This window comes from Eulemur rufifrons, chromosome 18 (genome assembly GCF_041146395.1).
Source record: "Eulemur rufifrons isolate Redbay chromosome 18, OSU_ERuf_1, whole genome shotgun sequence".
NCBI classification, from domain to species: Eukaryota; Metazoa; Chordata; class Mammalia; order Primates; family Lemuridae; genus Eulemur; species Eulemur rufifrons.
The window spans coordinates 11,199,642-11,218,623 of NC_091000.1; the positions used below are offsets into that span (position 1 = coordinate 11,199,642).

The 18,982-nt window shown below is 37.4% G+C and overlaps 1 protein-coding gene across 8 annotated transcripts in view; it reads left to right on the forward strand.

Moving 5' to 3' along the window:
* The first annotated feature begins 4,610 nt into the window (after positions 1-4,610).
* Positions 4,611-18,982, forward strand: part of TENM3 (teneurin transmembrane protein 3) — a 427,807-nt gene continuing 413,435 nt past the window's right edge. For all 8 annotated transcript variants that reach the window (XM_069493436.1, XM_069493435.1, XM_069493438.1 and 5 more), the window contains exon 1: positions 4,611-4,842. In XM_069493436.1, coding sequence (XP_069349537.1) covers positions 4,611-4,842 — 232 coding nt within the window. The remainder of the gene's footprint in view (positions 4,843-18,982) is intronic.

The following is an 18,982-nucleotide window of genomic DNA, read 5'->3' on the forward strand; positions in this document are numbered from 1 at the left end:
CAATGTAATAATGTTGTTATCTGGCCAAGTTTCAAAGTATATTTAAATAATATACGTGAAATAGAGGACAAGATCACCCTAAGTCTAGTGTCTGTGAGTCAGGACCTGCCTGTCCATTCATTCATTCACGCAAATACTTTGCAAAGTATTGAGAAAAAACAAATAACCAAGTAATCCAATTTTCTTGAAGACCAGCTGTGATTTCCAGAGGAGTGCTATGGTTAGTAACTGAGTCGTGGCCGGGCGCGGTGGCTCACGCCTGTAATCCTAGCACTCTGGGAGGCCGAGGTGGGCGGATCGTTTGAGCTCAGGAGTTCGAGACCAGCCTGAGCAAGAGCGAGACCCCATCTCTACTAAAAATAGAAAGAAATTATATGGACAGCTAAAAATATATATAGAAAAAATTAGCCGGGCATGGTGGTGCATGCCTGTAGTCCCAGCTACTCGGGAGGCTGAGACAGGAGGATCACTTGAGCTCAGGAGTTTGAGGTTGTTGTGAGCTAGGCTGACGCCACGGCACTCACTCTAGCCTGGGCAACAGAGTGAGACTCTGTCTCACAAAAAAAAAAAAAAAAACTGAGTCGTTTTTCAAGGAGCTAATGAAAATTAACCAAATTAGTTTGATATTGTTGTGTACTTGATGTAGCCAGTTCAATCGAGAGTTTTGGGTCAACTTTCTTTCTAATAGCTGTTCTTATTTTTCAAAGGCTTGCCCACTGATGCGGCTAATGTCCTGTTCATTAACTGCTTTTTGCTGAATATGCACACAGTGACACTCTTCCTTGTTTAGGGCTGTGCGTCAACAATTTAGCACTACTTAAGAGGCTGCCTTTCTTAACTTCTCATCTTAAGCCTTGAGTGGAGGAGATAACACAGAAAACTGCCTTCTGAAGTCATATTGAACTCATTGACTTTCATCAATGAAGCATATCAGTAGTTGCAAACATTACAGTATAGATTAAACCCTTGAAGAGTTTCAACTGTGTACAAAAATGAAAAGACAAATACAAAGGACTTTTTGTTGTTTGGAGTCTCTAAGATCAAATTGCCTTTGTCTTTGATAGTATATTTGAATACTACATCTTGATTTATCATAGCACTGTCGAATTGTTCCACAAATAAAGAATACTCAGATATCTGGTGCTAGACATGTTCTGTAAAGCTCAAGAATACCTAAAATTATCTTTTTATTACTAGTTTATTAACATTTAATTGGTATTGATTTATAAACTTTGATAACATTACCACAAAGTTGCATCTTTAATTGTGATGACATATGTTCATATTACCAATTAAAGAACTTCATGATCTAATTTGCAAGATTATAAAATTGTATCATGAAAACTATACAGTAAAGAGAATACTTTTTACATTCAAAGATCCAAAGGGACAAAGAGGGTCAAAGAGAATGGAAAGATATATGGTTTAACTCAGAGGTTCACAAACTTTTTCAATAAAGGGCCAGATAGCAAATAGTTTAGACTTTGCAGACCGTGAGGTCTCTGTATTAGTTTCCTGTGGCTGCAGTAACAAGTTACCACAAACCCAGTGGCTTGAAACAACAGAGAGTTATTCTTTAAGTTCTGCAGACAAGAAGTGTGAAATCAAGGTGTCAGCAGAGCATGGCTGGAGGTTCTAGGGAAGAATCTGTTCCATCCTCTCTCCTAACTTCTAGTGGTTTCTCCTAAATTCTAGTGGTTTCTCCTAACTTCTAGTGGTTGCCAGCTACCCTTAGTGTGCCTTGGCTCATAGCTACATCACCCCAGTGGCTGCCTCTGTCTTCACATGGTCTTCTTTCCTGTGTGTCTGTATGTATCTGTATCCAAATCTCCCTCTCCTGTCTCTTACAAAGACACATGGGGTTTAGGACCCATCCTAATTCAGTGTGTCCTCATCTTAACTTGATTACACCTGCAAAGACCCTATTTCCAAATAAGATCACATTCATAGGTACTCGGAGTTAAGATTTCAACATATCTTTTTGGGAGGCACAATTCAACGCACTACAGCTTCTGTTGCAGCCACTCAACTATGTCTTTGTAGCATGAACGTGGCCAAGGACACTACATAAGCAAATGCATGTGCTGTATTCCAGTAAAACTTCATTTACAAAAACAAGTGATAGATCAGATTTGGCTGGTGGACCAGAGTTTGCCAGTAAATACCTGGTCTAAATAATTGAAGCAAAACAGCAGCAGAGAAAAACAACAACAACAAAAAGCATTTTAACCCTGCTTCAATCAGCCCATTTTTCAAATACAAAAATGCATACATATGTATATATAGAGCAACACTTATTTTAATCTAGATGGCAATTAAGGACAAGAAATGAAACTTTTATAGTGATATTGAATCTTAGATTGCTATTACTAAAAATGCTTGATTATATTTTTCTGGTCAATTAAAAACTTTCTGATGCTCATTTAATTTTGAGGTTCTATATGGCCTTTCCTCTAAAGAGATCAAGGTTATTTTGGAAAGAAAATTTCCCTTGAACTCAGACATATTTATTCACTCTATGAGAAGGAACGTACCTGTTTCTCTGACTACACATATGCACCATGAGGGCAGGAAAACTGCTTTATTCACTCCTTGTTCTGAGCACCTAGAAGATAGCCTAATACTACAGAGTAGCCATTCAGTAAATATTTATCTAAAATGACTTCCCTTTGTTCGACTAAAAAGAGTAAATTGGTATGTTGTTTTAATCCGATTGCATAAAAATAATCTCTGTCACTATACCTTGAAATTATTTATTATCTTAAATTGAAAGGAAAGGTATATTATGAGAAATTTGATTTCTAGTAAGAGCTATTGGAAGAGTTTGTAAGGAGAATAATAATGAATCAGAAGGGGTCACTGAAAAATAGTAGTTTCTTTTTTTTTTTTTAAATCAGATTCATGGAATAGAAGAAAATGGTAGAGAAATCAAGATACAGTTCAATGCCAAACTAAAATATTAGCAACTATTTTGAATGGCCAGGCTCAATTGAATAGCAGAGAAATGTGGAGGCCCATGTGAAGGAAACCTTTTTTTGGCATTATGGGTAGGGGAGGGTGTAGTTGTGTTGAAGGCACTGCAGGAAGGAGCCATCCAAATGTGTCCAAGTGCAGGCTCTAGAACTCTGTGATCATTCCAGCCCAGGAGTCAGCCACTCTTCTTGGAGCTGGATAGAAAGCAAGAGATGGAAAGTGAGAGGTATACTTGCAATGTTGCGCAGAAAGAATCAAGATTTGTTGAGAACTTCACTGTAAGCTGCATCAACACGGGAGAGATCAGCTACAAGACTCCAAGTTGGGAGCACGTTAAAGAGCTGTGTGATGTTTGTGCTGGTAGCCAATGATGAAGAGAGGGGCTCTTCCCGAGAGGACCTCGTTCCGGTGGAAGAAAATAGTATCTAAATGGAAGTCACAGCCCTAAGTGTGTGATGCCAAAGAGAAGACCTGGAGCCACCAGGGACGGTTGATTTCAAGTTGATTATGGAATCACTCAAATAAAAAGTGAATTTAGGAAAGGCTGTAGGGTGAGAGGAAAACACTGAGTGCTAAAGACAATGCCTTCAGGGACCTTCAGATAAAAAGGAGGGACAACAGGAGATGGAATAAAGAGACAAAGGAAGACAATTGAAATGCGGATCAGCCCTGGACAGCTCCCTCTTCTGGGCCCCAAATCTTGGGCAGCAGAGTCTTTCTACCCATCCCTTCTACTATCGGTGCAGCAAGTTCGGGAAAAAGAGAGTTGCTAAGCAAAGAAACACAATTTGCCCAGTTTCTTCTAACTTATTCTTGCTACTGGCAGTTGCAGGAAACTACCCCATCGAATTAGCCACTTGAAGTGCCTAAATACCAAGATAGCACTGATGAAATTCATTTGCTAGAGAGGAGAAAATGCATTTTTAAGCAGAGGGATTTGGGAGGAGGACAAGCTTTTTCCACAATTCAAGACATTTAGATTCTTAAAACATGAGAATTGTACCCTCAGAAGGACAAGTCTTTGTATAAAATAATAAAATGTTCAGTGCATTTGACAAAGTTTCAGTTGCAAGAAACTCCCAGTTTGGTCCTGCTCTTTAAAAAAGAAAAAATAGAAAAAGAAAAAAATAATGTAAGTTTTTGGAACAAACAGAAAGGGAATTTACTTGTGAATGGAGAAAATGCCATGAGAGAAAAGTGTTCCATTGTGGAAAGGTTAACAAACTATCGAAGCCAATTTTTAGCTGATTTCTGTAGTGAATTCTTGAGCCTGAGCTTAATTTCTTTTTTTCTTTTTTTTTTTTTTGTATTACTGGGAAAAATCAGATATAGTAGGTTAAACAAACACCCATAGCTCTCATTAGCAGAAAGTGTGCCTAACCTCTTAGTGACACAGAATCTCTTAACACTGATTTCATCAGTATTAATTTTTTGTTGAAAACAAGTTTCCTAGATAGACAATACTATTGCTGTCCACCATTCTCCAGATTGAGAAGGACAGAGAGTAGTCAGTTCTCAGATGAATGTTATGCTGACATCATGCAAACCTTTTATCTTCACAGAGAGGCCAATGAGAATTGAACCCCGAGCGTAATTTATAATAAGCAGGACTGATGTGCACACAGAAGGAATGAAGTATGGATGTGAAAGAACGGAGGCCTTATTGCTCCCTGACCAAGAGCAGACGAGAAAAAGAGCGGCGGTATACAAATTCCTCAGCAGACAATGAGGAGTGCAGGGTACCCACGCAGAAGTCTTACAGTTCCAGTGAAACTTTGAAAGCTTTTGATCATGATTCCTCGAGGCTGCTTTATGGAAACAGAGTAAAGGATTTGGTTCACAGAGAAGCAGACGAGTACACTAGACAAGGTAGGTAATCGCCCCAGTGAAACAAGGCGTGCCCAAATGTTGCTTACTTGTAGGTGTCACATTTTTCCCCCTAAGGCAATGTGATTATTTTCTGATTCTGATGTTCTATCCACTGATTCTGATTTTGAGATATTAGATGGTCACAGAATATTCCAGATTAGAGGTAGAAAGCCATCCACGGGCACACTGACCTGCAGACACAGGTGCTGACACGTACAGAGAATGATTCCAAAGCTCCACATTTTATATGTGAGGTTATGATTCGGCACATGGCCAAAGTGTTTGTGCATAAACTTGAACGGCAAGCTCTTGGGCTCCCTTTTTCACTGAATGAAGGTGCTCACATTTTTGCAGTTAGAACCCATGCAAGGAAAACAGTGTGGTGAGGAAATGCATCTTTCCCTCCTAAGAAAAAATTATTATCCTAGATCATCTCATGATCCACCCAGCCCTGCTGTTTGCCTCCGTCTGCTTTATGCAAGAGCTTGCCATGGAAAGATTCCATTTTCCTTCTCCCAAATAGGTATATTTAGGTTACACCTTAAAACATCCCAGTTTCCCATAATATAATTCATTATGGTTTGGACATTCGCATATATTTGTTAAACATTTTTACACTATGTTTTTTTTTGCCTGCATATCCTACCAGTGGAATAATAATTTCTGTAACTTTACTTCACACCCTGAAACCTACTGATTTCCACACTTATGATAGTAGCTTATTTTATGTTAGGCATATATTTTGTTTCCTCTAATGTAGTCTCGAGATATGGGTAAGATTACTACTAATAAAAATATAATCCTCTTACATTTGTAGTGTGCAATACAATTTACATGGAATTTAGCATCCCTTAGCTAATTTAATCTGGAAATGAGGAAAAATAAATTAAACTTTAATAATAAAGTATATATTCATTTTTTTCCAATCACCTTACAGAGAGTGTGACTAACACTTTGATATTGGGCAGGAACACATTTAAGAAAAAGTAATAATGCAACAAATCATTCAAAAGTTTGAAAATTTTCCATGGTTCTTTTCTTCCCTGCATTGTACAAAGAACCATTCTAACTAGGCTGAAATAGTGCTCACTCACCCACACCAGTTTACATCAAAGAAAACTCATTTGATTTGCTAAGGAGAGATTTTTTTTCTCCCCTAAAGCATGCCTTACTAATTACTGGTATCGAATTTTATGAAAAGGAAAAAAATAGCTAAACATTTTAAATCCATTTTTTAGGGGAGATATAGAACACTTACTTGATACTCTTGGTAAATCGGGGGGGGGTGCTTTAATTTATTGTATTATCATTCTAAACCCAATTTGTTTCTTTCATATTGTCATATTGTCTACACAGCTGAAATAGATTTTCAGTGTACATTTTTCACCAATTTAAAAAATAGTAGGTAGTGTAGAAATGCATGTGATCTGAACTGAATGTGAAGTCCTGGTTTTTGTACCAAAAATAACTTGTTTATTGCCTTATTGGGGGAAACACACACACACACACACACACACACACACACCCCTGAAACCCTACAGTGTAGAATACTATTAGAAGGAAAGAGCAGCACATGTGGCGGGATGTGTGGAGGAGGCTCATCTCCACCCCAAACAAGCGTTTGGTTTTGGCAGTGCAGAGATGCTTACACAGGTTAAACATAACGCACTGAAATTTTCACCGCCCAGGGCAGCATTAATCCAGTGCAGACTGTCGTTGACGACCCGGCGATACCATTTGTGGAAACCCTGGGACAGAAGTTCTTAGGGGACCAAAGAGTGCTATTCCGCAGCTCCTTGCAAGCCCAGGACTGGAGAGCAAGAAGGGGCGTAGGAAAGAGCAAGTGAGCAAGGCAGCCGGTGGAGGGAATGGGGTGGTGGGAAGAAGTTGCAGAACAGAAGTGAAAGAAAAAGCGAACGTGCCGTGTGGGATGGTGCTGCAATTCACTTGACACGTTCATAAATCAGAATTTATTAAAAACGGAAATGGAACGGACCGCTAGTTATAGCTAATGTGTACTGCTGTCTTACCACGCGTCCGTGGATGTGCTAAGCAGGTGTGTGCTCAGTCCCTGGGGGGGCGAGAGGTCCCAATAGTGCCCTCTTTTCACAGGTTGAGCACTTGAGCCTCCGAGCGGCCAGAGGTCCCATGGCTCACAGGAGCTGAGCTGGAATTTGAACCCAGGCCCGTCTGCCCCTGGCACTTAGGTTTCTTCTAATCTCTGTGTAGCTGCCAAAGTGTAAAACAGGCAATTCAGTATAATAATTGCCCTTTGGTTCATTGGAGCTGATTTCAGTCATTTTGGATTAAAATGGTGATGGCATGGATAGTGAGAAGTGAGCAAACTAAAGACGTGTTTAGGAAATAAAATTGATATGATTTTGTAATTGGGCGGGTGAGGAGGAGGACGAAGGAGGCCTTGCAAATACTTCCCTGTGGTCTGATACTGGAGTGTTTGTAGCACGAGTGGTAGGTGTAGGAGAGACACGAATAAGGAAAGTCTGCTATCAGATTATGGTTTTCTTGAACAAGCGTAATGAAAAATCCTTCCAGGGTTTCATTTTCTTTTAACCTGACAAATGTCAATTTTTCCTTACTGACTGTTATGCTGTGGGATTAATTATTTAATTGACAAAATGTGCTTCCTGCCACAGCTCCTGACATCACACATGTAATAAAAATGAAAGATTAAAAATATTAATAGTAGCCAAATATCTTTGAAACAGTTCCAAAGCATCATGCTAATTTAGCTTGACCATGGAGTTTGAAAACAGCTTGTCAGTCCTATATCCACTTACTCCTTGGATGACACAGGAGAATGCAGCTTTAGCTGTAGGAAAGCATAAGCAGAGACCCTGTTAATGCAGCTATTAATACATGGAGAATTCAAATCAAGAAATAGGATGTCTTTATTTCTATTGACCCATTTTATGTCTCATTATCAATCTTGATTTTAGTTATTTTTTATGGCTTTATTGACTGGTACCTACTGTTAATTACATGTTATATTTAGATATTGCAAACCTGGGATGATTTTATTTTCACAGTAATGTGTAATTTGACTGGATCTTCCAAAGATCTCTTTCTCTCTATCTTTTTAAATCTCTTCATATGGTTCATTGGTGATGGAAGTGGCTGTTCTTTTTAGCAGCTGTGGAGCTCTCGGTAGGTGTGATGGGGTTAGGGTGACCATACCTGTTTTGCATTCTTGGATGCTGTTTTCTTTGATTCATCTCTGAAGAGAATTTATCCCATCAGGTCTGAGACAAATTTCTTATGAAATGGCTGCATAAGATCATCCCACAGTTTTGGGAGAACTAATAAAACAAAAGAACTTCTTCGCTCTGCTGCAGCTGTCTGTGCTGTACACATTGTCTGTAGTATTCTTGACCAAACAGGCATGCTTATCAACTCCAGCAAGGAACGCTGGCCATGAGGGTGAACACTGAAAAGAGGTGATGTCTGGAAATACGAATACATTTGTTCCGCTCTAAGTCTGAAAACAACCATCTTTGAGACAGTCCTAACCCAAAGCTTTTAAGAGTTGGTCAGTCAGTGGTGGGGTTGTGAATTTCAGAATTCTAAAATGAAAAGACTGCCATGCATTCTGTATTTGTAACACGGCAGTGGGGAGGAAGGTTATCTATTTTTAAATTTGAAAGACAGCATTACATCTATGTTTGTACATAACTGAAATCAAAATAGAAAATAAATTTGCAAAGGAGGAAGGGATGGAGGAAGGCAGATTGACAGAGACAGGCTGGGGCTAAGTGGGGCTGACCTCTGGTCTTCCCTGCCAGCGTGGTCCACTCCCAGAAACTCCCTGGTTGGGACTTGCCTTCTCTTCATTCTTATCATCAGAAGTGCTCAGCAGCCCCAGCTCCTACGAACTCGGCTTGTGCTTCTCATCTCATGTGGTTACTGATCCAAGGCCAGTTCAAGTGTAGTTTGAGAGATTCTACTGGGGAGACGGAAGAGAGAGAAGGAAAGTAGATCCCATGTGCCCTGATTCCTCCGTGTTGCACCTCCCAGGGGGGCTGCATCCTGAGCACTAGTCCATCTTCATACAAATATTCCACATGCTAGACCTGCCCCTTAGCAAGGGTAACCCTCTTTTGTAAAGAAACAAAGGGCATTAGAGGAACAGTCTGAGTTTTCCTGTAAATATATATTCAGGATTCTGGCATGATGGTGGCTTGAATGGTGTCTCATCCACTTATCTCCTTCCTAGCTGATTCCTTACCTCCTCTGAGCTGAGCAGTGATCAAGGGTGCAAGTAACATCTGCAACTCTGTTAGGATCCTAAAGAACCAAGCTGATGCAGACACTTTTCCCTTTGGACCAGATGAGAGCTTGGAATGGGGTAAAGGCATAGGACTTGGTGGTTCCGGGAGGCTGTCCTGCCTCTGCGATGGACCCTACTTGAAAGAATGTTGTCTTGCAGGAGCAGCTGGTTTCTTTGGCCCCTCAGAAGCTGGAGGAACCTAAACAGATGCATTTCTCCACTCTGATATCGTGAGAGTGCCAGCTAAGGAGACCAGAGGTTAGAAATGCTTGTTCTTAGAGTCTAATAGGACTTCTCACTCTTTCTTAAGGCTCCCCAGGAAAACAACATGGCCAATGGCACTCAGCATGCAGGAAGTAAGATAGCAGGCAGAACAAATAGATTACAAAGCTCTTAAATATAAAATGACTATGAGCAATGGATACAAAAGAAGATAACTTGAACAAAAATAATCAAAATAGAAAATTATAATAAAAACCATTACAGAAATCCAAGAACAATAACCATAAAAAAACCAACAACAAACCAACAATGACAACCAAATACTAGAGAAAAAAAGGCCACAATTTACAAACTAAAAAAAACAATAGATTGGTTAAAGAAGAAAGTTTAATGGTTTTGAAGACCAGGTAGAAGATATAACCCAAAACAGAAAACAAAATTCCAGGTAAAATTAAGAAGAAAACACAAATGTGCACACACAAACTCAAGCACAAGGGATAAAAATATTTTACAACATTCTAGAGAGAAAAGACAAGTTACCTTTTTTGTTAATTGCAGAAGAAAAAAATAAGACTAGTAATGAATTTCTCATTGGCAGCAATGGAAGCTAGAAGACAGTGTAATAATATCTACTGAGAGAACAAAACTACAACCCAGAGATCCCATGTGCAGAGAAGATATTGTAGAGGAGGAAAGACGTCTTTTCTCACCCATTGCTAGGTTCATGACTAAGGCCCCTATAACAAAAGACAGGCTAACAGGAGAAAAGCATACACATTTACTGAATGTAAGTTTTATATGACATAAGAGCCTTCATAAGGAAATGGATACCCTAAGAAATAGGTAAACATGTATTTTTATGGTTAGGTTTGATGACGAGGTGTATAGTTATGGGGAAGGATGATTGGACAAATGAGATATGATCTGATGATAATAAACTGGGAAGAACTTAGCAAGGCCTGTTTGTTCAGATTCTTCTTTGTGTCCCTGTGTCTTCAGAGGTAAGGATATTCCTTCCTCCCAGTATGGGGAGGGCACCCCTTGAATGAGGATATTATGACTTGCTTCAGGGGAGAAGAGCAAGGGGGATGGTGAGAGTGGCCCTTCCTGCTTCTGCTGTTTTCTCAAATGGCAAGCTGCCTTATTTTGGGGTAGCATGTCCTAAGCCCCATCAATATCACCATCTCTCGGAGTGTATGAAAGACATGCAGGGAATGAAAAGATTCAGAGACAATGCCAACAACAGACACCATCTAAGGAAGTACTCAAGAAGGAATACCAACTGAATCAGGCTCATGACCTATGAAGAGAAGAGGAAACAGTGATGAGAAATCAACTTTGTGGTATATACAGCTAAATCTCGGATGAGGATTACAGAGCAACTGGACATGTGTAGGAAGCATTACAAGGGAAACCTGAACAAAAGGCTGGAACTGAGAGCATTTACCTGTGTCAGTAAATTCCAGTAGTTGGAGGAAAGTGGTAGGAAAAGTAAAAGGGTTCCAAAATCTCATCTCATCTGAAGAGGGAGAGAGGGGGAAGCAGTTATGAAATGGAGCCTTATTGGAGGGAAATAATTGCTATCTTGCATTCACCTAACAATGAAAAACATGTATTTGAATATGAATGTATGAAAAGGGAAGGTAGTCATTAGTAGAATGAAAAAAGCACAATAGACCTACCTAATTAGCAGGGGGGAAAGGGAATGAATAGCAGTCTGGCTAATTTAGCAAAAACAGCTCCCAGGAAAAAGAAGAAGGAGGTAAAATCATGAATAATCATAAAACAAGATGGTAGGATTAAAATCTACTATATGACATATCACCTGAAATGTAAATGTATTGAATTTTGACATAAACTACTCAACTGGTTAATAAAACTTATTGGCATTTCTAAGACATACACTTAAATTGGTAAAAAATGGTTGACAATAAAGAGAGATCAGGTAGACAAACAAAATGAAAGCAGGAGTGGCAGTATTAATATCAGGAAAGGTGGGCTTTATGATTAAAAATTCTAAACAGGATGATGAGGACCATTAAGTAAATAATAAAAGACAAACTGTATGGAAGGGTGAACACTCTTAATGTGCATACATTAAACCATAAAATAGCTAAATTTATAAAGCAAAAATTCAGGGGAAAAAAAGGTTGTTAAAACATTTATGATGGGATATTTTGATTCACTTCCTTCAGAATCAGGCAGATATAAAAGACAAAAAATAAGATAGCAATTATATAATATTAATCAAAAAATTTATCTGAGATATATATGCAGAAATTTATAACTGTCAGATGAAAGTGATTCAATTTTTTATATTTCTGTGGAATAGTTGCAGAAACCAATTATGTATTTGTTCACAAAAAGAAACATAAAAAATTCAGAAAAGCAGAGATTTTGTAAGCCAAAATATTTGATCATAAAATTTAATAAAATTAGAAATAAACAACAAAGAGATAAACAAAAACACTTTTCCCCCATGGATTATGATGTCTCTTGACAATGATAAGAAGCAGCAGAAAGCAATGAAAAGAAAATTCTGCTTCCAAAATTTATGGGAGATAGTGAAAGCCATAATTGTAGGAAAAATATACTGTTAAGGAATATATTTAAATAATAAAGACCAACAAAAAAAAGAATTTACTATGCATTGTTTACAGATATTTTGCTCATTTCTGGAAAATAAACCAAGAGAAGCAGGAAAACTGAAATTAAAAACAAACAAAAAAGCTAATTCTTTAAAAAGATTAATAAAATAGAAAGCCCTTCATGATCCTGATTAAGGAATAATGAGAACAAAAATAAGGAGAGATATCAGCAAGATTGTGACAACTAAAAGGGATGATTCTAAGCAATAAATTTGAAAAATCTAGAGGATTTATTATTTCTCAGAAAATATGATTAACCTCAGATGATTTCAGAACATGGAGAAAACTTGTCAAAACCAATTATCTCAGAAGAGATTAGAAAGGTGATTAAAAGAGGGACTACTTAAAAGGGCCAGGCAGATTCCTAGGTAAATTTTACATAACCTTCAAAGTACAACTAAATCCCACATTTAAGAAGCTATTCAACACCATACATACCCACCTCCCCAAGAAAAGATGGCATAAAAGTTCATATTGTGAAGCTGGAAGTTGGCATAACCTTAATAACAAAACTTGATTGAAATAGTATCAAAAAGAAGCTGTTTAGACCAAAATTGCTTCTCAAATATGTGTGTAAAAGTTATAAAAAACTATTTGCATTTAAGAATCCAGCAATGTATAAAAAGAATAAAATGCTGGACCAAATTAATAACCAAGTGGTTACTAATTCTTGCTGATAATGCAAGTATTTTTCAATGTTTGGAAATCTATTAACATAATTAGATTAAAAATCAAAGTAGAAAGCCACGATCTTATCTGTGGAGGATTAAAATGTTTTGGATAAATTTTAGAAACCACTCCTTATTCAGATAAAACTCAGTAGGTAAAATAAGAAGAAAAAACACTTAAATATGATAATCATATTTAAGATGATCATTCAGAAAAATTAAACAGCATTCTAAAAGGTGAGATCTTAAGACATTTCAGTTAAAATCAGGAACATAAGAAAGGTTCACCTATTCTTACAATTAACTATTTAAAATTGTTTTAGACGTTTTGGCAATTGCAATAAGAAAAGAAAATTAAACAATTGATATATATTTTGGAAAACTTAAAATCAGCACTTTCATGAAATATATGATTGTACACATGCAAAAATCATGTGTCTCTAGAAATAAAAAAGTAGAATTTGAAGTGAATTTGATACTTGGATGAATACAAGATAAATGTAGACAGCATAATAGTTGAGAGTGTAGGTTCTGGATCCAGAGGATCTGTTTGAATCCTACCTCTGCCACTCATTAGCTAACTGACAGGTTACCTAATCTTGGCCCAGTAACTCACTTAGACAAATAATTTATATTCTTTGCGCCTCAATTTTCTTATATGTAGGTTGTGCTATAGCTTTTTGAGGATAAAATGAGTTAATATATTGTAAAGTGCTTAGAATAATAACATATCGATAAATGTTATATACTATTAAGCAATTACAACAATTATTAAACAAAAACTGGTTAAAATTGGAAGTCGGAAAAAAATATCCCATCACAAACGCAACAAACACTATAAAATTCTTTGGAATAAGTTTTGCAAGCATGCTGTGGGACCTAATAGGGAGGGACCTATAAAATATTGAAAACATAAAGCAAGGTCTGAATAAATAGAAACACAGTCCATATCTTTGGGTGGGAAGACTGATACCATAAGAATATTAATTCTCCCAAAATGAATGCATAGAAGTCAAGGCTATCAAATAAAATTCCAATGGGTTTGAGTTAATTTTAATTTAAATAAGGGATCTTAAAATTTATGTGGAAGAAAAAATGTCTGAAAATAGCCAAAAAAATATTTAAAAGTTGCATAGTCGCATAGTGAGGGTAAAATGACCTTAATATATATTTTCTAAAATACCATGAAGCTGCTGTAATCACATCTATATGATATTGGTATAAATAAAGACAAGTGTATCAGTGGAATAGACTGAAACTTCAGAAATAGACCCTAGTATGTAGGGAAATTTAATATAAAACCAAAAAATGGTTTTTCTATTCAGTGGGATTTGATAAATGGTGCTGGCACAACTGGTTATCCATCTGGAAGAACATAAAATTGGACCCATATCTCTCAGCATATTCAAAAATAAATGAAGATGGATTAAAGACAAATATAAAAAATAAAGCAGTAAGAATTCTAGAAGTTAATTTGGGAGACTGAATTAGATAGGAATGACTTGAGCCATGAGTAGCAGAAAGCTCCAAAAACAGCGGCTTAAACACCTAAGAGCATTATTTTCTTACAAAACCAGAGGTGCAGAGACAGATTGTCTAGCCAGGCTGGAAGATGCCATCAGGGACCCAGGTTCCTTCTACCTTTTTTTGCTCTGCCATCCTTAGCACATGGCTTTTGTCCCATGGGCCCCCAGGTGGCTGCTGTGTGTTCAAACTCCTGTTGGAATAAGAATGAACCTGAGGGTGAGAAGGACTTCTCTATATTGGACTAGTTCGTTTTATTCCATGAGACTTCTTTCTACTTCTCTTTTTTCAGAACTGTTATATATAACCATACTTAGCTGTGCTAGAAGAGGAAAGACTTGCTATTTTTGCTTTCCAGTCCTTATAGCAGAAGTGGCAAGGAGAAAGTGGTTGTTAGTCCACATGGCCTGTCCCAGGGACTCCATGTGCTCCTCAAGAGTAGGGAAGGCCATTCTAATGAAAACAAAAAACCCAGAAGAAAAGATTGGCTTAAATGACTATTTTTGAAATTTAAAACCTCTTCTATATAAATCAAAATACCCAGAAACAAAACCATTATGTAGGAACATATATTTATAATCCATGTGACATATACAAGGTTTATATCTATAATATGCTGAGGGACCTTTACGAATTGAAGATAGAAAGATAGACAACCTAATGGGAAGATGGCATGCATAGACAGTTCACGGAAGAGAAATTCGGATGGTCAGCAAACATATGAAAAGGCGAATCAGTTGTCCTATTAGTGTGGGAAAGGCAGCGGCAAACCCCAAATTCTACGTCCCCACTGTACAACTGCTATCCTGGTAGCCTTCATTGAGCATTCATGTATCTAGGTGAGCACCGGTGATTTGCTCAGGAAGTCCCTCCAAGCTGGGTGAACAGGAAATCAGTGGGAGAGGCTGCTGTAGGAGAAGTCCTCCTGGTTGGAATTCTGAGCACATTTTTTCAGAGATAGTCTCATGTGTGGAAGCCATGCTCTAACGTACTGTTCATCCACTTCTTCATTTAGATACAGATAACTAAATAGACCTCTGTGTTCCATCGTGGCATCCTACAAGTTGTTTTCCTGGGAAAACATATACCACTCCTTATCAACTTCTAAACACAGTGCATTCCCAAAGTGAAGATATGGTGTACCGTTGTGAAGTTTTGGCTTAGGAAGAAGCAAGACAACAAAACCACCCTGATTTATGAATAGCTTTACTCAAAACTTTACACAAAAACTCTTATAAAAGTATGTGAGATAAACAAAATCTATCCATAGAATTACCCCTGCCCCATAAAAAATACCTGAAAGAAAGAAAAGAAGAAAACTGCAAAATATTAACAGAGGTTGCATTCAGAGAGTGGGGCTATGGAGGAAAACCTTCTGATTTTAAAAATCACCAAAGTCAAAGGCAAAAAGTCACTACTGCTTCAGGAGGTTGGTTCTATACTTTGGGTGCTTTAGAAGAAAAGCACTTTTCCAGAAGACCAGATGTAGCTTGTTAATGTTCACGCTGTCTTGATGCTCAGTTTTCGATTCAGCGTGAACCCTCAGACAAGGTGTTTAAGGGAGGAGCCAGGTCAGGCCGTAGCATCATGCTTCTGATTTATTTTAGGAAATATAAAGCAGAAGTCCCTGGTGTTAAGGAAATTTTAACCCTTGTGATGCATGCTTTTACCCAAGGCTTTTTGTCTTCCATATCTTCCTCCTGGGACTCTTGATGCTGTTGTTCTCAGCTTTGTTTCACATACCATTCATTGTGCTGCCTTCTTTCTGCCTCTGCATAAATTTTTATGGTTGAGAGATCTTTGAGATCCTTTACGTCCATGTTATATATGAGGAATACTGAGACCTAGAATTGTTAAAATGTTCACTTAGTCGATAGCTGGTGAGTTCCAGGACCAGGAATAACCAGACTTAAATTCCAGTCATTTTTATACTCTTTTCATCTTTCTCATTTCCACTAGAAAACCACAGTAAAAAACTAAACACGTTCTTGAATATCCTCACAAACTTGAGGTAGGCAAAGATATATTAGAAAGGTCATAAAAAGAATAAATGTAAAAGAAAAAATTGGGCTGGGCTCAGTGGCTCCCTCCTATAATCCCAGCACTTTGGGAGACCAAGGTGGGAGGATCCTTTGAGGCCAGGAGTTCAAAGTTGCAGTGAGTGTGTCAGTGTTCTCCAGCCAGGGCAATACAGCAAGACTCTGTCTCTTAAAAAAAAGAAAGAAAAAATTGATAAATTAGATTTAATCAAATTAAAAAGTTCTGTTTATCAGACAATATCTTTAAGAAAATGAAAGGGCAAGCCACAGCCTGGGAGAAATCTATCATTTAATTATCTATTTATCTATCTATCTATGACAGAGGATTTGTATTTAGACTATATAAAGAGTATCTGCAAATAAATAAAAAAATAACTAAATTTAAAAATGGGCAAAAAACTTAGAACATCACAGAAAAGATACACAAATGTCTAATAAGCATGAGAAAAAGTGCTCAACATCCTTAGCCATAAGGGAGATGAAAATTAAAACCACAATAATATACTACCACTCACCCACTAGAACAGCTAAAATTAAAAAGATTCACAGCCTAAATATTGGTGAGGGTGTGGAACAACTGGGACTCGCATACATCGCTGATGGGAATGTAAAAGGTGAAATGGCACAACTGCTTTGGAAACTGCCATTTTCTAATATAAAGTTAAAAATAACATCTCCTCCTTAACCCAGCAATTCATCTCCAAGGATTTACTCAAAACAAGTAAAAACTATGTTCATAGCAGCTTTTATTCATAAGAGACCCAAACTGGAATCACCAAGGGAATGGATTTAACAAATTTTAGTATATTCATACAATAGAATACAAGTTGGCAAGATAAAAGAATGAACCACTGATACATACAACAGCACAGAAGAATCTCAAAAACATTCTGTTAAGCAAAAGGATCCAGGTACATACTGTATGACTCCATTTATATGAAGTTCAGGAACAGACAACACTATCTACCATAAGAGAAATCAGAACACTGGTTGCCTGCAGGGGTGGGGATTGACTGGGCATGAGAGAACTTTGTGGGCATGAGGAGATAGATGTGCCATATCTTGTTTGGTGTCGTGGTGGACATATTTGTTAAAACTCATGGAAACATCCACTTTCGATCTATGCATTTCATTGCATGCAAAATTTGCCTAAATAGTAATAATTAAAACAAAAGCAAACTAGGCATGTGCAAACAACTGTAGTAGAATGTGGAAAGTTTTGGGTTTGTATTTTTTCTCTCATTCAACTTCAGCCAGGATGAGATTCATTTGGTGCTGGGGGCAGAGTCACACTGTCTCTACTGAACCACAACCACTATCTTATCTTAAAAACAACCTCTTTGGTGGTTGCACTATAATGTTTTGCTGGATAAAGACATTTTGCCCGTTAAGATAATAGCATACACAACAATATCCAGGATTGTGCTGAGAGAATGAAGAGTTGGTGGCATATAGTTGGGACCAGGCCTTTCAAATATTTTCGTCAATTTTCAAATAGAAAAAGGCCCATTTTAAGCTCTTAGATAAACGTTACTTTTAGGGGGACAGTTTTATTACTAGAATATTACTAAAATAAGTAGATTTTAAATGCTCCTATACATTGTTTTCTCAAAATAGGTCAAATGAATTGAATTCATATTTCTTAAATGTAGAACATGAAGGTTCATGTAATTTTAAAATGTCACGAATAGCATTGGGCAGATGTAAAAATAGTATTAATAACTCTTTTGATTAAGATACTAATTATGCATCTCTGCACCATTTTAGCCTGCTTTGGAAGTGAAATAGAATAAATCATTTTTCTTATTCTTCTTATTTTAATTTTATTTATTTGTGGTTTTTGCATTATGAAAATATATTAAACATTCAGACATGTTGGAAATTGTGAAGGAGGAAGCTTTGAAAGCCAAGAGGAAAATGCTTTTAATTTTAAAGACTGAGATTTAGTTTAGTCTTGGATGCCATTATAGTGAATAATGGGAACTGATCCTAGACTTCAAAAGAAATACGACCATATGGTCCTACCATTCAGCACTTAATGCTGCTATGAATTTCCAGTTAGACCCCAAACTTTTCATTTCCCCTGTGTTCCCCCTCACCTCTGTCATCAGACAAAAACGAAAGGAATCTGCAACCCTTTTTCATGTTTTCTGAAATCATGGTGCTGAGAAAACTTATTTTTGTGAGAATCCGGTTTTATAAAAAGAGACAAAAACCTGAAACATTAATCAGATCCATTGGGCTAATTACTGCAACTCCAAAGTTTATTACTTTTAAATATTAACTGCTTAAAATGATTCATTTAGAGATCAAAATGATTAATCCTTCTCAGTCACTATAAATGTCAGCCTCAGGATTAAAGGATTTAGACGGTCATATTTACTCAACCTTAAATTTCTGTACTTAAAGACACAAGTTAAATAGCTCCAGTTTATCATTGTTTCATGTTAATGGTTTTCCTCTTAGCTCCCTCTTTTAGCTCCCCTGCCTAACTGATTGTTAACTAATTTTGGCTGTTAAGTAGGCAAGTGCTTCTTTCGGGCTTGGCGGCCAACCTGCTTTGTAGATTACCTACCAGAAGGTGTGAGCAGATAGATGTAGCTTACAGCCCTCCTCAGGACACAGTGGGAGTAATCCTTTCCCCCTGCCTCGCCCTTTATTGGTCTGATGTCTTTTAGCCCCCAGCTTCCTGCTAAAATTGTATCTGGTTCCTTGCCATGTTGCCAATTTTGGATCCACATTGTGAATCACTGC